This window comes from Enhydra lutris, unplaced genomic scaffold (genome assembly GCF_002288905.1).
Source record: "Enhydra lutris kenyoni isolate GAN:26980312 unplaced genomic scaffold, ASM228890v2 scaffoldscaffold80, whole genome shotgun sequence".
NCBI classification, from domain to species: domain Eukaryota; kingdom Metazoa; phylum Chordata; class Mammalia; order Carnivora; family Mustelidae; genus Enhydra; species Enhydra lutris.
This window is the reverse complement of record NW_019154164.1, coordinates 3,606,829-3,624,254: the sequence shown is the minus strand read 5'-3', so window position 1 is coordinate 3,624,254 and position 17,426 is coordinate 3,606,829. Positions and strand designations below refer to the sequence as shown.

Genomic DNA, 17,426 nt, shown 5'->3' with positions numbered 1-17,426 from the left:
AGGCCCTAGTGCCTCTATTTTACACACAATGCTTGCTAATGAAGGCAACCGACTTCTTACAGCTTCCAAGGGACCCTGTAGGGCTCTCTGGCTTCCTGAGAACTAGTTTGAAGAGCCTATGCTAATGAGCGATCTTGAAAAGGCCTTTTTTTCCCCACATGCTCTCTACAGACTCGAGGTAAAACCATAGCTCAAACGAATATTGGCAAAACAGGGTAGCAAATAGAGTCCCAAACTACTGTATCATTCAAAAGATTTGTGGTACCCAAGCAATGACGCCAGCACAGGCTTAGGTGTGAGGTTTCAACGTTTTTCTTAACTACCTTTGGGGAAAAAGTAAATCTGTCAACTGCCACCTTACTGTTGTAACGGCCCGGTGAACTCACAAACGCATCAAGTTTGTGACACGTAGGCCATTGGCACTCTTCGGCCCCACCCCCGCCCCCGCGCCACACCCCCCCAGTTCCCACCGCCCTCTGGCGCCCTGGTCGACTTCCGTCTTCCCCACTGAGCGCGGCCGCTGCCGCCCACGTGGCCCCTGCCACGTCACATCCGGCCCTTGCGAGTCGGGGCTGGGAACCCGCGCGATGAAGTGCGTATTTGTCACTGTAGGGACCACAAGCTTTGACGACCTCATTGCGCGTGTCTCGGCGCACGACACTCTGCAAGTGAGTGGGGGAGGCGGGCGGGCGTGCGGGCGTGCGGGCGCGCGGCGGCTTCCTTCGCCGCTCGCCGCCGCTAGCCCTACCACTAGCCTCGGTAACCTTGCCTGACCGCAGCTTTCGGGAAGAAACCCCACAGCTCTACCTCAGGTGCCGCCGCCCCTTTTCAGGCTTCGCCGCCCCTTTTCAGGCTCCGCCCTGCGCTCGGCTGGGCCCTCCTCCTGCTCTCCCTCTCCTCAGCGTCTTCCGCCTCCTCTTCCCGCTTTCCCGCCGCCCTCTGGGCGGCTCCTCCCCGTCCTTTCTCCGGCTCCTCCTTTCCCCGGCTTTTCCCTTCCGACTCCCCGCCTCTCCTTCCTCGGGCTTCGCCCCTCCTTCCCGCTGCTCCGCCTCTTCAAGTGAGGCTTGCTTCTCCGGTCCGGGCCGCCCTCCAGCTGTTCCTCCGTCCGGTTCGGGGTAGCGTGGTCGGTGTCGGGCACCTCCGCGCGCTCGGCCCCGCCTATCCCGGCCCGGCTTGGCTCGGCTAAGTCCGGCCGGTCCCAGTCAGCGCGCCGTCGCCGCTCTACACTCGCCGCGCTCCGGCGAGCCCGCGCCTCGCGGTCTCCTCAGGGGCTCTCGAGGCGGGCGTCCTCCGGCTGCGGCGGCTCTTCCTGGCCGGTGGTTCGCGCAGCTTCAGACCTGAGGCAGATTGGGGCCGTCTCTTCGTCTCCCCTCTAGTTTCTGACGCCTTTTTCAGGGTCTCGCCTGGTCTTCTGCCTGTGGCGTGGCCGGTCCTCTCAACGGCTTGGTGAGCAGGGTCGCGTAAATCTTAACCGCTAGGACTTGTGAGGTACCTTGTTGGGGCCCGGTACGGGGGCAAAGCGTCGTTCTGGAAAAGTAAGATTGGCTGCAGGTAGATTTTGCGGCCCGCGCTCGGTCTGAACACCGACTTTAGGGTTGTTTTTACAGTAGCTTGTTTAAAAGTCCCGCTTTTTCTTTCTTTCTCCCCCCCCCCTTTTCAGATCTTCAAGAGCCTGGGCTACAACCGACTTGTCCTTCAGATAGGTAGAGGAAAGGTGGTACCTGAACCATTCAGTACTGAGTCATTTGCTCTGGATGTTTACAGGTATAAGGATTCATTGAAAGAAGATCTTCAGAAAGCGGATCTTGTTATTAGTCACGCAGGTAAAGTGCCTTAGAGGACCACGGTTTGGGTTTTGATAGTAAAAACAGAAACTTGAAATTTTCTGAGGTGAAGTAAAATTGCTAGGGTAAGGCACTGTAGCCCTTTTGAGTATAATACTTGTTCGAATGTACCTATTGAGAACATTATTAGAGAGTTTATTATTTCTGGGTGATACAAGGAAAGAAAATTAACAACATAGACCAAATTTAAAGTAAGAAACTCCAAACACGGGCAAAATAATTTACCCAACGTTGTGCGTAAAGAGTTGTCAAATTTGAAATTAGTATTTGGGCTTAAAATTGCAGGAATGAAAAAAAAAAGAATGAAAAAAAAATTGCAGGAATGTTCAGCCAGCTAATTGGTTGGATTGGACATGGAGAACTTGGCTTTGAAAGATTTTTTTTTATATTTTAAATGTATGAAATGAATGCAGTCAAAAATATTCTTTAACCAGATGTTGTGTAAATCATTGCCTGCTCTTCAAAAACCATCCTGATCTAGTTAGACTACTAGTACCTTCACAAGAACTGTTTTTGGGGATCATTGCGATTTCGATTGCTGGGTAAGTGAGGGAGGAAGCTTCCTGGTTCTTAAGAGGTTTAGTTTGAAGGGGGAGAGGTTATTAGAAATAAATATTACTAACACATTAGTGATTAGTAGCATATAGGGTAATATTTAACAGTTCTTGGTACCATTCTATGTGCTTTGTGTGTATAAGTTATTGAATCCTCCCAGACTTATGAGCTGAGTATTATTAGTATTCCTGTTTTACAGATGAGGAAACAGACACAGATTAACTTGTCCAGTCAAGTTAGTAGATAAAAGTCTGGTGTTGGAGTCTAAAGTAGTCAACCTAAAAACGTTGGTCTACTTATCCGTCTCCTCACTCCCATTTACTTTTTAAAGTTTTTTATTGTTTATTAAGATTTTATTTGAGACAGAGCATGAGCATGAGCGGGGGAAAGGGAGAGAAGGAGAAGCAGACTCCCCACCGAGTAGGGAGCCCAGGCAGCCCTAAGCAGAGCTCCATCCCTAGACCCCGAGATTGTACCTTGAGACAAGCCAAAGGCAGCCCCTTAACTGACTGAGTGACCCAGGCGCCCTGGTCACTCCCATTTAAAATACCTAAAGAGTTTTAGATTTCAGAGTTGAATTGACCCAAATGTTGTATATATGCACATTTATGGAGATTTATTCTTGACATTTTGGGGATGGTACCTCACAGGCAGACTTTTAAGGGTGGTTAGAATTTCTCTTTTTGGTGCCTCTCACTGTCGAAGATTTGGCTTTTTCCACTTGTGTTTGAATAGAAGTGCAGTACAGTTTCACGTATAGTACGTTGAACTTAAATCTTTTTTTTTTTTTTTAAAGATTTTACTTACTTGTTTGACAGAGAGAGAGATCCAAGTAGGCAGAGAGGCAGGCAGAGAGAGAGGGGGAAGCAGACTCCCGATGAGTCTGAGCAGAGAGCCCGATGCAGGGCTCGATCCCAAGACCCTGAGATCATGACCTGCGCCTAAGGCAGAGGCTCAACCCACTGAGCCACCCAGGCACCCTTGAACTTAAATCTTAATTGAATTCAAGGCTCATGCCCAGGGCATACTAGTGGAGGGCAAGTGGCAAAGCACTGAATCGTAGGTCATAATATTGTGGCAGTGGTAAAGAATGTATTTTTCAAGTCAAGTTTATAACACATAATATAGAGCAATTGATCACTACATTTTTCTGTCATTTGAATGTGTAATTAAAAGGCCGGGTTTGTAGTTCTGCCAGCTAAGTTTATCATTTTCATTTCTACCTATAAAGCTTGGTGGAGCACCTTAGGTCTTTTTTTTTTTAAACTATTAACAATTTTGACTTAGGTGCAGGAAGCTGTTTGGAGACTCTGGAAAAAAGAAAGCCCCTTGTAGTGGTTGTAAACGAAAAGTTGATGAACAATCATCAGTTGGAATTGGCAAAGCAGCTGCACAAAGACGGGCATCTCTTCTACTGTACCTGCAGGTATAGTACAGACTGATAATTTGACCTCTTACCTTAAATCCTCCCTAGCTGTTCTTATCCACTTACCTAACCTGTCTTTTGAACCTCTTACCTTCTGCTTATCAAATATACTTTGATTTTTCTCACCTGTGAAGCCCTCTTATTTGTCTTCCACTGTGAGTGGGATCTCTGTTATATTTCTTTCTGTGTCTGTGCCTGCTTCATTTCATGTGAATATCTCTGTGTGTACGCATATATGTAAGTTCCGTCTGGTGTGTAAGTCTGTGAGAATATAATTTTTGAGTTCATTAGATTTTCATTATTCGAAGAGGGTATTTGCTTATTTTTTATAATTAAGGTTTTGCCTTTAGTAAATCCATTTGGATCCCTAAGTGAAATTTACTCACTCATTAATTAAACTACACCTAATATGTCATAGGCATTGTTTTTAAGTGCTATAGATACAGTGATAAACTTGAGGTAAAGCCCCTGCTTTCATGATACTTAGGTTCCAGTGGTGGGAGATAGAATACTGCTCATAAATAAGTGATGGAAGATAATTTCATGTGGTGAAATGTGTTGTGAAGGAAATAAGGCAGGGTGACAGGATAGCTGGAAGTGAAGATTAATTAGATTGGTCAGGAAAGGCAGGACTGAGTAATGACATTTGAGCTGAGACCTAAAAGACAAGAGTTAATCATGTGAAGCTCTAGAGGAGGAAGGAACAGCAGCAACTACAAAGGTCCTAAGTTAGGAAAGAGCTTGGAGTTTGTTTTGTTTGAGGAGCCCAGGGAAGGTGTGTGGCAGGAGTATGGCAAGCAAGGGAGAAGATAGTGTAAGATGAGACTGGGTGGAGATAGCTCACATAAGAGTTGTGATTTTATTATGTGTTTAGTGAGAAGCCATTAAAGTATTTTAAGCCAGAGGAATTACAATGGTAAGGAGTATTATTTTCTAGAAGTATATTCAAATTCAACAAGAACTGATCAACATCACTGTAGAAGGATGAAGAAAATTGCTGGTTGGTTTTCTATTCTTCTTGAGACATTAGAAGCTTGCCAAAGGGTCAGGTCAGTAATTCCCAATTATTTGACTTTAAAAGCTATCCTAGTTTGATGTTTTAAAAAGTAAAGACCTCATAGAAGTATTATAAAATACTTATTTTTATGTTTTAATAATTGAAATTAATTTTAAAGTGAAAAACCTTAAACTGGCTAGAACATAAAAAGCTTGTCTTTTAACTTCACTGCGTGTGTCTCTTATGCACTCAGTAAATACTTTTTCTTTCATTAAATATATATTGAGCATCTGCGATGTGCCAGGCATTATTCTAGGTAATTGTCATGTATTGGTGAACAAAACCGACAATTCCTGTTCTCATTGAGAGGAGGCAAGTTCATTGATTGTTTCAGGGACAATTATTGGTGTCCTAATCCCTGTATGAGATTGGAGGAGAGGAAATATCAGGGTGGCTGTGCAACACAGAAGCCATTATTAAAAGTATTGTGAATCTGGAGAAGCTTGGTAGTAAACATTATGTAGGCTTCAGATAATGGGTATAGCTGTCCTTGGGTAGTTGAGACTGTTAGGGTTTAACATTTTTAAAAGAAGAATAAACTCCTCCTAAAGGGTGCACGCAAGTCAATTTTTCCAGACACTTTTAGTGAGTATTTTTATTCTACATGTTAATTCAGCTTTGATTTTATGTCAGTACATTTAAAAGGAGAAAGCACTGATACCAGAAACATCCTGATTCTTTACTCAAGGTGAAAAGGAAGCTCTACAAGTCTCCCAATTTATTTTCTACAGTTTTAGAAGTCTTTTTCTTAATATTAATTTCAAGAAAGTCACACATATGAATGCTGTAAAAATCAGTAATTGGTTGTATTTTCATTTTAGGTTTGTTATTTATTCCCCCAAATCTAGGCTAGGTAGTGGTATATCTTGTTCTAATTTAAGTGGCTGCTTTACTTAAATTTCTGAATACTTTGATGTCATGGTTTGGAATCTACTTCCAACATGCATGGTGATTGTATATTGCTTAATTATATATGGATTTATGATTGTGAAATAACTTTCCTTTGCCAGTAATTTACTACCTTCATGCATGGTCCAGTAGTCTCCCCAGCTTATTGTTCTTGTCTGGCAGCTGTTACTTTTGTTTTCATTTATTCTGTTTTTATAAATTAATTTTGCTTCGGTTTATATCTGCCCAGTCCTGAGAAATGTTCAAGAGCCATGTGATCACATCTTTCATGAAATAATATTTCTGTAATATTTCAGTTGACATGATATATAGTATCTGTTGAATTGGTATTGGCAGGTACTACATAGTGCTATTCATAGTGCTTTAATCTTTGTATGTATGGTTGACCCTCGAACAACACAGATTTGAATGACATGGGTTCACTTATACACGGATGTTTTTTCAGTACAGTACTGTAAATGTGCTTTCCTTATGATTTTCATAATAATGTTTTTTCTCTACCTTACTGTATTAAGAATTACAATGTATAACATAATGTACAAAATGTTTGTTAATTGACTATGTGAACAGTAAGGCTTCTGTGCAATAGTAGGCTATTTGTAGTTAAGGTGTGGGGGAGTCAGAAGTTGTATATAGATTTTCTTTTTTTTAAGATTTTTTATTTATTTGAGAGAGAGAGAGCACGAGTGGGCGGGAGGGGTAGAGGGAGAAGGAGACACCGAATCCCTGCTAAGCTGGGAGCCCAACATGGGGCTCCGTCCTAGGACCCTCAGATCATGACCTGAGCCGAAGATAGATGCTTAACTGACTGAGCCACCCACGTGCCCTTGCAAGTTGTATATGGATTTTCAATTGCGCAGATGGTTGGTTCCATTAACTCCACCTTGTTCAAGGGTCAACTATACCTAAAATAAAATTATATTAAAATTCACATGTACAGTTTGAGAAGCATCACAATATTTTTGGAAGTTAGATTCAGGCATCAAGTGGGCAGCAGATGAATTACAGGATTTTCTCCCTTGTTACCTAATATTTTTCTTCTTTTGTTTTAGCACGCTTCCTGGGCTGTTACAGTCAATGGACTTATCAACACTGAAATGTTTTCCTCCTGGCCAGCCAGAAAAATTTTCTGCATTTTTGGATAAAGTTGTTGGATTACAAAAATAAACACTAATCTCTGAACACTTTAAAAACACCCCCCAAATCCAACCTATGGAATGTGGTTAAATCAAATTAAATATATAGTATATATTTACAGATAATATAAATTAATAAACTTACACATCTATAGAATGTATAGAAAATTTTAATGGTGTGAATATTAGCTTTTGGGTCCAAATCCTTACTGCCATTTAGTAAATTCAGTAGATTTTTACTTTATAGTTTAGTTAAAATATGTAGCGAGCATTCACAGGTTTTATTCTAGAAACCCAAATTGATTTAGAAATCACAAAAAAAAAGATGAGTTAAATCTGGAAACTTTCATAAGAACCTCCAACGTAGTTATTAGTTTGGTGTTCCTTAGAATAAAAAAATGAAGCAGTAACAAATTTGTAAAGGCATTTGAGAGTCAAGTTCATTAGCTGTACAATTTAAAGAACCAATTTTTTAAAAAAACAAGCAGAAATGAGTTATGATCTGAGAAATAAAACATTAAATAATTACCTTAAAAAGGTTAATTAAAGGTTAACAAGATTAAATATCAAGTCAGTTGATTATGGTACTTGGAGAAATTTTAGTGGAGTAGATTTGTTCTCTTTCCTCTAAAATGCAAATAGAAAATGACAAAATAATCTTGTTCTATATCAAAGTTTTATTGGTTTGAAAAGAATAAGTCAAAAAGGACTTAGGCTAATAGGACTTGATGTTATTTTTAAGGGCCCCTTCTCATAGCAGTACTGAAACATTTATTGTAACAGTAATTTATAATTTATGTACTTCTAAAATTAGTTTTCACTATACAGACATACTTTCCATAATATTCCAAAATGTTGGCTATTCTAAGCATTTTACTTGAGATGCTTTATATAATGTTTCTATAGATTTCTTTTCCTGATTGTGTTTTACTTAGGTTAATATTAAATTATTAACTAGTAATAGAAGGTGGTGGCTGAGAAATACTCTGGGTAGCAGGAGGAAGCCAGCTTGGATTAAAATTTTGCTGAGACTAATCTAACAAGTGAGTAATTTACATCTGCATAGTTGAGAATTCACAACACCGGAATCATAAATGTACATTAGTCTAATTGCTAATATTATATAGGAAAGGCCCTTTTCAAATATATGGAGAGAATTTCCTGGGCTCTTTTATATGCTCTAATTTGAGAAAAATTGTGGCTTAAAATGTATTTGATCACTTGTTTTTAAGTCATGAAGGACTAACCACAGAATCAGAAACAAAGGGTCTGCTTAAACATCAGGGAACTGTGTAGTGGTATGAAACTGCAAATCCTCTGTTTTCTTATAAGAGTATATAGCCCTGACTCCATTATTTCATTTAGCAGAGACTTAAGTCAATGATATTGTGTGTAGTGATACCCCTTAACTATATACCTCTGAAATCTTTTTATCAGTTGTTCAGCTTAAAAACCCAGGGATCTCTCAGAATCAATTTGATTCGACAGGAATTCTTGGGATCATCTAGTGCAATCCCATCATTTCATAGATGAAGAAGGCCAGAGGTTTGCAGTTGTCTATCAGCCTCTGACAGAGCTTCCACTGGAGAAGCAGCTTCTTGACTCCTGGTCTTATACTCTCTCTACCACACCATAATATATATTGTAAGCTTTTTGATTCTTCATAATTGTTTGTCTAGTATTTAGTTACTTCCTTCCAAGGAGAGTTTTGTTCATTTATTAGAAGTTGTTTACTTTAGTAGGAATTTCACACTTAATTGGGTTTTTCTTTGGTGTTTGATAAACTTATCTTAGACTTAGAAACCTGTGATTCCTCAGTTTTTGGAATCTAGCAAAATTCCATGGGTAGGATTGATACTAGATTGAATAAAGGGAGACTTTAAGACAGAATTGTAGATTTTTGGAGTTGGAAGAGAATTTTAAACATACCTAGTACAAACCATTCTTTTTATAGATGAGGAAGAAGGCTAAGATAAATTAATTGCCAAATGTACCTGCTAATGGTCTTAGGAAAAATTAATGGTAATCAAGATTCTATTTGGAATATTTGCTCTGAATGAAGTTATTTGGTTTCGTTGCATGGCAGGGCTTCAGGTTCTTGAAGTCAGTGGGTAAGTGGAATGTAGTTTATTTAGCAGTTTTCTGTTGGAGTTATTTAAATTTCCAGGGATAATCAAGCAAAAGAGTATTTTGAGAAATTGTGGTATCATGGATAGGTTCAAAGTTGGACAAGTAATAGCAGAAACTTGATTCTGGAGTACATGAAAAGTGATGTGAGGTTATAGGATGACCTTGGGAAGTAGGGAGTTCAGATGACTGCTTATGATTTGTGAGGAAGAAGCTGGAAGGATTTGGTGGGAGGTAAGATAGTGCAACTGATGAACTTGATGTGGGATTTTGGAACCTTAAAAGTATAGTTGACTCTTGAACAATGTGGAGGGTTAGTGGTGCAAGACTTGTGCACAGTTGAAAATCCACATATACATTTCGACTCCCAAAAGATTGGACTAATAGCCTGCTGTTGACTGGAAGCCGTACTGATCACATAGACTGTCAATTAACACATATTTTGTATATTATGTGTATTATATACCATAATCTTAATAAAGTATAGAGAAAACGAAATGTAAAGAAAATCAAGGAAGATACAGTTCAGTACTTTATTATAAAAAACGTCTGTTTAGGTAGACCTGCACAGTTCAAGTCCGTGTTGTTCAAGGGTCAGCTAGTCATTATCTGAAAGTACTGTCAAGTGTCTGATTTTAGACACCTGAGAGTACTACTCTGCTTTTAAAGGTAAATCATGTAGATTAAAAGGGCAATATAAAAATGTGTACCACCACTTTGATAGATCAAGGAAGAGTTTTCTAAGACTAAAAAAAAGTCTAATTACTACAAGTAATGTAGACATTTTTCTTGGCCCTTTATTATGGTATAAGCAGTTAATCAGTCTGATTTCGCTCAAATTGCACAATTTTCAGACCAAAAATCTGCATACAGTGTAAGAAGTGAAGTGTGTGGGCAGACTATTCGAAACTGATTTGGGGAAAAGGTTTGGAATGGGTGGTCCATATAGTTGTATACTAATCTGTTTTTTCTGCTGTACAATACTATGTTTTTGTGGGGGAGTGGGGAATGAAAAATAATTAACACTTGTTACTTGCTTAGTATGTCTCATACTATTTAAAGCAGTTTAGGGGTTCCTGGGTGGCTCAGTCATTTAAGGGTCTACCTTTGGCTCAGGTCATGATCTCAGAGCCCTGAAATTGAGCCCCATGTCTAGCTCCCTGTTCAGCCAGGAGTCTGCTCTCCCTTTCCCTCTCCCTTACCCCCTGCTTGTGCTCATTCTCACTTGCTCTCTCAAATAAATAAAAAATATTTAAAAAAAGTTTACAGGTACGAAGTTACTTAATTTTTACAATAACTTTATGAAGTAGTTATTATTCTTCCATTTTGTGGATGGGGAAACTGAGCTCAGCATAATGCAAAAAGGAAGTTTTATGCTACTTAAGTGTCTGATGGACTGGGAATTTTAATTGCTAGAATGCTGATTTCCAGTGTGTTTCTTCCATCATTTATGGTGACAGGACAATATTTAAAGTCAGGACTATTCCAAGAAATTTTGATTGTATGATAACCACAGGTATATTTCAGTCTTTACATTGTTATTTCTAAAAGCATACTGAATGCTAATCAAAATCCACGTGGAGAAACTCTCCCAAATGGTTTGCCTGGTTGCAAGTTACTTACTGGCTCTTTTTTCTCTAAATAGTTGTTTTGGGTTCTATTTTTGGTCCTGTTCTCCTTATATATATTTTTTTCTTGTTATTTTCATTACTCTCAGAGCTACCATTGATGCTCCTATATATATTCCCTGACCCTTTGATTTGAGCTCCTGAATATATTTCCAGTTACCTGACCTAAAATCTATTTCTCCTTCCATCCTTCTGAAATCCTTGCCTGTGTTGATGATATTATCATTTAGTCCTCTAGGCTTATATCTTTAACCCATTATATCTGATTGATCACCAGGTTCTCTTAGCTTTACTTTCTAAATATCTTGAGCCCATTTATTTGCTCACTTAGTCTTGTAACATAAATGTGTAATAAGCATCTACTTTTTGTATCAGCACTCAAGACATTGATTCGTACTCCGGAGGAACAGTCTAGTTGAGGAGGAACTGTCTTACTCATTGAATCCTCTGCCTGTAGCACAGTAGGCTTTCCATAAATGATAAATGCACTTTTTCTCATTTTCTTGATTGGGATTAGGTCTTTAGGAAGCACTGTCATCTTGCATACAGTCATTATATAGAGTCTGGTATGTCTCTTGTTCAGAAGAAAGATGTGACCATCACATTGTATGGTGAAATTTGTAGGCTTAAACGTTTATAGGACTGTCATTAAAACAGTAATACTGATTGTATGTAATATCCTAATGGTATTTAAGTGTCTGTCAAATAAGGGAACCTATTGGAGATTTTTGGTAAAACATGTTAAAAATCAAAAGAGGTTTGTTAAAAGCAGTAGCTATAGTGTTTTCCAGTAAAAGATTACATGGAGAAAGGTTTTTAAGATAACTACCAAACAACAATTTAATTCCTTCTTAAATGGTTAATTCCTTATGTGAATATTCTAGCACAGTCTTTATACTGAATAGTTCTTTAAATTATAATTTTTGTAGGTGGCTATATAGAAGGTGAGCGAACCTAGCTTGCTTCAAACAGGAATTTCCTGAAGAATATGTGCTCCTTGACTCTGATAATATTGATTCTCAGAATATATTTAGGGTCTTTTATATCATTAAATACCATCTATTTTGGTATTTTTTTAAGATTTTTAAAAAAGATTTTATTTTTATTTATTTGACAGACTGGCATCACAAGTAGGCAGAGAGGCAGGCAGAAAGAGGGGGGAAGCAGGCTCCCTGCTGAGCAGAGAGCCCAATGTGGGGCTCTATCCCAGGACCCTGAGATCATGACCTGAGTTGAAGGCAGAGGCTTAAACCACTGAGCCACCCAGCTACCCCTCTATTTTGGTATTTTATTTCTAGCTTTTTACTGTGTTTATGAATTTTTACCACAGCCAGGCCAAACTTATTTTGATTGACACTGTCATTTTATTTTGATGGCTATATAGTCCTCCTATTTAAGGCAGTAGTATAACCCTCTTTGGGTCTTAGAACCCTTCAAAATTTTTAAAACTATTGCCTCTCTCTCTTACTGACACTTATATTTTGCAGTGAATTTCAGGGAGTTTTTACCAGGTACCTCGAGGCGCCAGGTTAAGAATCTCCAGAATGGCCAATTTAAGTATTTTCATTCCTCATTCATTGTTCATTAGTACTCTGGTGATAAGTACTAGACTTCTTTATAAGGAAGTCCTCTGATTAAATACATTTAAGCTTAGCAATTCCCAGTTTTATCACATAACAAATTAGAAACTTACCAAGTTTAACACCTGCCAAACAATTTGAAATAAATTTTAATATTTATTAACTGTCTATAACCCATAATGTCTTATGTAGCACTATTTCTAATTGATAAATGGAACTAAATGGAATTTTTTTCATTTGTACTAGTTCTAGGATATACTAGATGAGGCTATTTGGAAAAGCAGTACAGTTCTGTACCTTATTAACTGTCAAGTGTGTTTCTAATGAATTTGCTGAACTGATAGTCACTGTTGGAATGATGTCTGTGAGGCCATATATTGCATCTTTTACTGTTCATTTCTTCTTTTGTACAGAACATACTGGTTGTTTCTCCACTGCCAGTGTGCAGTGGGTGGATAGGACACTTCCCAAATTTAGGAGTGAAAAACATTCTTAAATCCTTGGCCCAAGTAATTTTCTGAATCTCCGTTTACACATTTGTGAATTAGTAAAGCTAATGATTTCCTTCATAGGTGATTTCTAAGACAAGACCAATTATGTGACATGTTTGAAAATTAAAAGAATGTCACTGAAATAGTGCATTTTCTCGGTTAGAGTTTTTAAGAAGTAGGAGTAGAGGGGCACCTGGGTGGCTCAGTCTTTAAGCGGCTGCCTTTGGCTTGGGTGATCTGAGACCCACATTGGGCTCCCTGCTCTGCAGAAGGCCTGCTTCTCTCTCTCCCACTCTCCCTCCTTGTGTTCCTGTTCTCGCTGTATCTCTGTCAAATAAATAAAATCTTAAAAAAAAGGAAGTAGGAGTAGACTTAGATTTCCCTGGAATTTACAGTATATACTCCTAAATGATACAGAAAGCAAAGTCTTCATTGAATTTCATATTCAAATTCATAGTCCGTCTCTAACTGGGGTTAGAGTTAGAGAATTAAAGATTATTTAGAATTTTAAGTACACCAAAACAAGAGTGTTCTGGTCTATATTCTCCTTTCCTTCAATCCCCTGTATGTTGGTAGACTGTTCAGAAACTGTATTTTGAATAATAAACCAACCCCTAGTATTTCTGTGCCATTAGGATTCATTTTTAAACAAAGCATTACTTCTTTTTTTTAAAATCTATATCAGAGTGCTTCAGATGGAAGTGGGAAGAGTAGGAAATGAAAGCAAGTGGGTCTTGGTAGCGTTTCTTTTACTTTGCATATCTGAAGGATCACTGCTCTGGGAAATCAATTCTTTATTGTCTCTTTCCTAAAGCTTGAGGAGGGAGGGTGAATAGGATCAAATGGCCAGATTTTGTTTTGGAACCATTGTGTTCCCTTCCCTTATGAATCCTGCTTTGTTCATTTTGTTTTAAATGTCTACTATGAAAAAAGGCAACAGGTTCTGTTGCCAGTGTGCTGTTAAAAGTGTTTTCAAAATGTTTGCCATCACATTTTTCAGAAATGAAAAACCTTAAAAAGAGGTCCTATAGAGTTGAGTTCTTTACCCCAATTGGTTCCATGTTATTTTGGTACTAAAAATAAGTGAAATAAATGATTTAATGTTAGGGTTTTTTAAAAGATTTTATTTGATGGAGAGAGACACAGTGAGAGAGGGAACACAAGCAGGGGGAGTGGGAGAGGGAGAAGCAGGCTTCCTCCTGAGCAGGGAGCACATGTGGGGCTCATCCCTACTGGGATCATGACCTGAGCCAAAGGAAGCTAGGCGCCCCTGTGTGCTAACTTTTTTTTAATACTGATTGCCTTTTACCAGTTTCCCACAAGTCTTTACATGTGATTGTCATTTTTATTTTTTCCAGTTTTGGATAAAATTGATATAACTAAAAGTTTGATGTATATGACATAATATTGAATACATGTATATATTGCAAAATGATTACCACAATGTTTAGTTAATATCTATCACCACACATGGTTATAAATCTTACTGCCTTTAAAAATCTAGGTCTGTATTTCATTTCTAAGGTAAGATTTACTCATCTTTATGTGGGTTAGTCAACCCCACAATTTGCCAGGATAATAGGTTAATCCCCCTAGGGACTGTTTTTATGGTTAATGTTGATCACAAATTTGATCATCTAAAGGGAGGGCAAATATGTTATCCACCATTGAATCATAGTTCCTTAGACCTGAAAGAGCTTAAAAATGCAGCGTATCTCCTTTCGTAGATGAGGAAACAGACTCAGAAAGTAGCATAATCAAGTTCATAATATTCTTTTCATGGTACCATGTTGCCTCTCAAACTAATAACTCCTGTCCTATATACATTGACAACTAAACCTATGTCACAGATACTGTATGCTTTAAAAAAGTTTTGAGGCATGTACCGCATTTAATTAGTTAAAACATGGAGTGTTAACTCAGAACTTAAACTAATAGTATTCATGTGTTGTACTATAGAGAATTTTCCTATGTGATCAGTGAAGAAATAAGACAATTCTAGCAATTAAAACAAGTCACATTTGCAGGTTAAATTTTAATATAAAATGTAGTAATCAAATTAAAGCATTTTGATTTCATAGTAAGTCAAATGTTAATTTTATTTTCTTAAATCTGTTTTTTTTTTTAAACCTGTACCCAGAGTACAGTGCCTAAAAGTTTTCAAGGCAATTATTTTTCTTTCTATCATTTTCAGAAGTGAAAGAAGCCTTATCAGGGTTGGGGAAAGCTCCTCTGCAGAGCTATATTTGAACTTTGGCTTGATTTCCAGAATTTAGGTGAAATTGTTCTAGTTCTTACTTTTTTTTTAATTAATGAATTTCTTAGTGAATTGTTTTGTCAGGTAGTCCCTAACAACAATCAATATGTACACTTCTGTACTATACATTTAACATTCAGTATCTTACGTAATTATTCTAGCAGCCTTAGGTATAGATGACAAAAAAAATTGTACAGCATCATTTTTCAAACTTTGAAACAATTTAGAAGGAATAGCTATTGTGCATTAGCAGCTTATTAACTTGAATGCTCAAAGTTAAGCAGGGAACTTAAAGTTCCCTGCTTAACTTTGAATCTGGCTTTTCCCAAATCAGAAAGATTTGGAAAGTCTTTGTAAAAAGACCCCCCCCCCATGAAAAGTCCAGTTCAAAGTTAAGCAGGTAATTTTAGGGTTCCTTAGAGCCTTTAATATTGCTAATGGGCATTGTGAACCTCAAAGATTGGATTATAGTGTGCAGTATTTGCTGAAATTTTCATCTCAGAACTCTTTAGAGACACTTATTAATAACTTGTGAAACAACATCATTCGAGGATGCTAGTTCCCAAAGCGTCCAGCAGCATCAGCATCACTGGAAAACTTGTTAGAAATACACAGTCTCAGGACACACCCCAAAGGTCAGAATCTCTGGGCATGGGGTAATTTGTTTTATGGAGCCCTTTCACTGTTCTAGAGGTTTACAGGATTAAAGTAATTTGCTATAGAAGAATAGTAAGCCAATTGGGATTTCAAGTGTAATAGATACTTTGAAAGACAGTATTAAATAATATGAAATAGCTATTATACACAGGATGAAGTCTACTATTGTCCTGCAGGTCTTTTTTGAAAAGTCTGTTGTACTGATTTGGGGAATATAACTTGCACTTAACACCTGAGCCTTTGTTCATCTTTTCTTTTTTGGTATGTGATTCCTCTTTGTAATAATTGTGTAAGAATCAGACAATATATAGTTCTTGTACTATTATTGATAGGATGTGAAAACTTGGACAAATTTCATAGTCATTTGAAACTTGTTTCTTCATTTGTAAGATAGATCCCTTGTAGCTCTAATCTAAAATTTTGTCATTTTCCCAGTTCATTATGCTATTGTTTCTTCACTTAATATTTTTTAAAAAATTTTATTTAAGATAATATACATAAATAGTATAAAATATTAACTAGTTCTACAGTGTGTATAACAGTTCTGTGTCCCACTTCTTCCCATCTCTGATAAACTTTCTGTGGTTTGCCATAATACATTTTATGTTTTGTAAGTGAGTATGTTCAAACTTGTTTTCATTTTTTTAATTTAAATACCATCTTTAGATTTGCTAGTATGGAGGAGGACACTTTATATTCCTCTTTCACAGTAGGGAGTCTGTGGATGATTTTATTTATTTTTTAATGGATAATTTTAAATAGAGAAAATAATTTATTTTAGTTCTTGTGAGATTTGTTTACAGTATTGACATGATTACTTAAGTACAGTATTCACATCTGAGTCCTGTAGTCAGTGTTCATTGATTACATCCCTATTTTTATTTTATTTTTTAAATTTTTTTTAGATTTTATTTATTTGACGGAGGGATCACAAGTAGAGAGGCAGGCAGAGAGAGAGAGGGAAGCACGCTCTTTGCTGAGCAGAGAGCCCCGGGGCTGGATCTCAGGACCCTGAGAGCATGACCTGAGCTGAAGGCAGAGACTTAACCCGCTGAGCCACCCAGGCGCCCCTATTTACATCATTTTTAATTTTTTCATTTGCTCGATTTTCTATAAAAATACTCCCAAACTCTCCAAAAGAGGTATACATCTTTTCTAGTATGTTTAAATAAGGTTATCTGTAACTTTAATTATAATTTATTTTTGAAATGTCTGCTGAAGTTCTCATACCCTTTTAGGTAAACTGGTCATTCATTCGGTAGTCCTGCCAAATGTCTGCCCTCCTGGGATTTCCCCTTCACCCTTATCCTAGAAGTTCCTTTTGCTTCTCTCTTGCATTGAATCTCTGTTTCTAGGACTCTCTGCCCCCCCTCCTTTTGTGGTTTAACCACTTTATTTTGGTTTCAAATACCCTTCATAGCTTTCAGAGGAAGGATGGTAATTTTTTTAATCTTTCATGTTTGGAAACACTTCTACTCCCATCTGATTGATAGCTTGATATGGAGTTCAAGGTTGGAAATAGTTTTCCTCACATGATGAACTTTATTTTTTTTCTAGCTTCTAGTTCTTCTGTTGAGAAGTTTATTGTTATCATATGTGTGATCTTTTGTATATGACCCAGTTTTCATCTCTGAAAGCTTTAGAATCTTTATCCCTGACTTCAGAAATGGTATGTGCATTGTTGATCATCTTTTTTGCTTTTATTGTTCTGGTTACTTCATGGACCCTTTCAAGCTAAATATAGGTACTCCTATTCTGC

General features: G+C 37.8%; 1 protein-coding gene across 1 annotated transcript in view; it reads left to right on the top strand.

The window, feature by feature from the left end:
• The first annotated feature begins 573 nt into the window (after window positions 1-573).
• The window catches only part of LOC111160985 (ALG13, UDP-N-acetylglucosaminyltransferase subunit), a 67,729-nt gene continuing 50,876 nt past the window's right edge, over window positions 574-17,426 (top strand). The window contains 3 exon segments of the mRNA XM_022524402.1: window positions 574-668; window positions 1,661-1,823; window positions 3,687-3,825. Coding sequence (XP_022380110.1) covers window positions 588-668; window positions 1,661-1,823; window positions 3,687-3,825 — 383 coding nt within the window. The 5' untranslated portion in view covers window positions 574-587.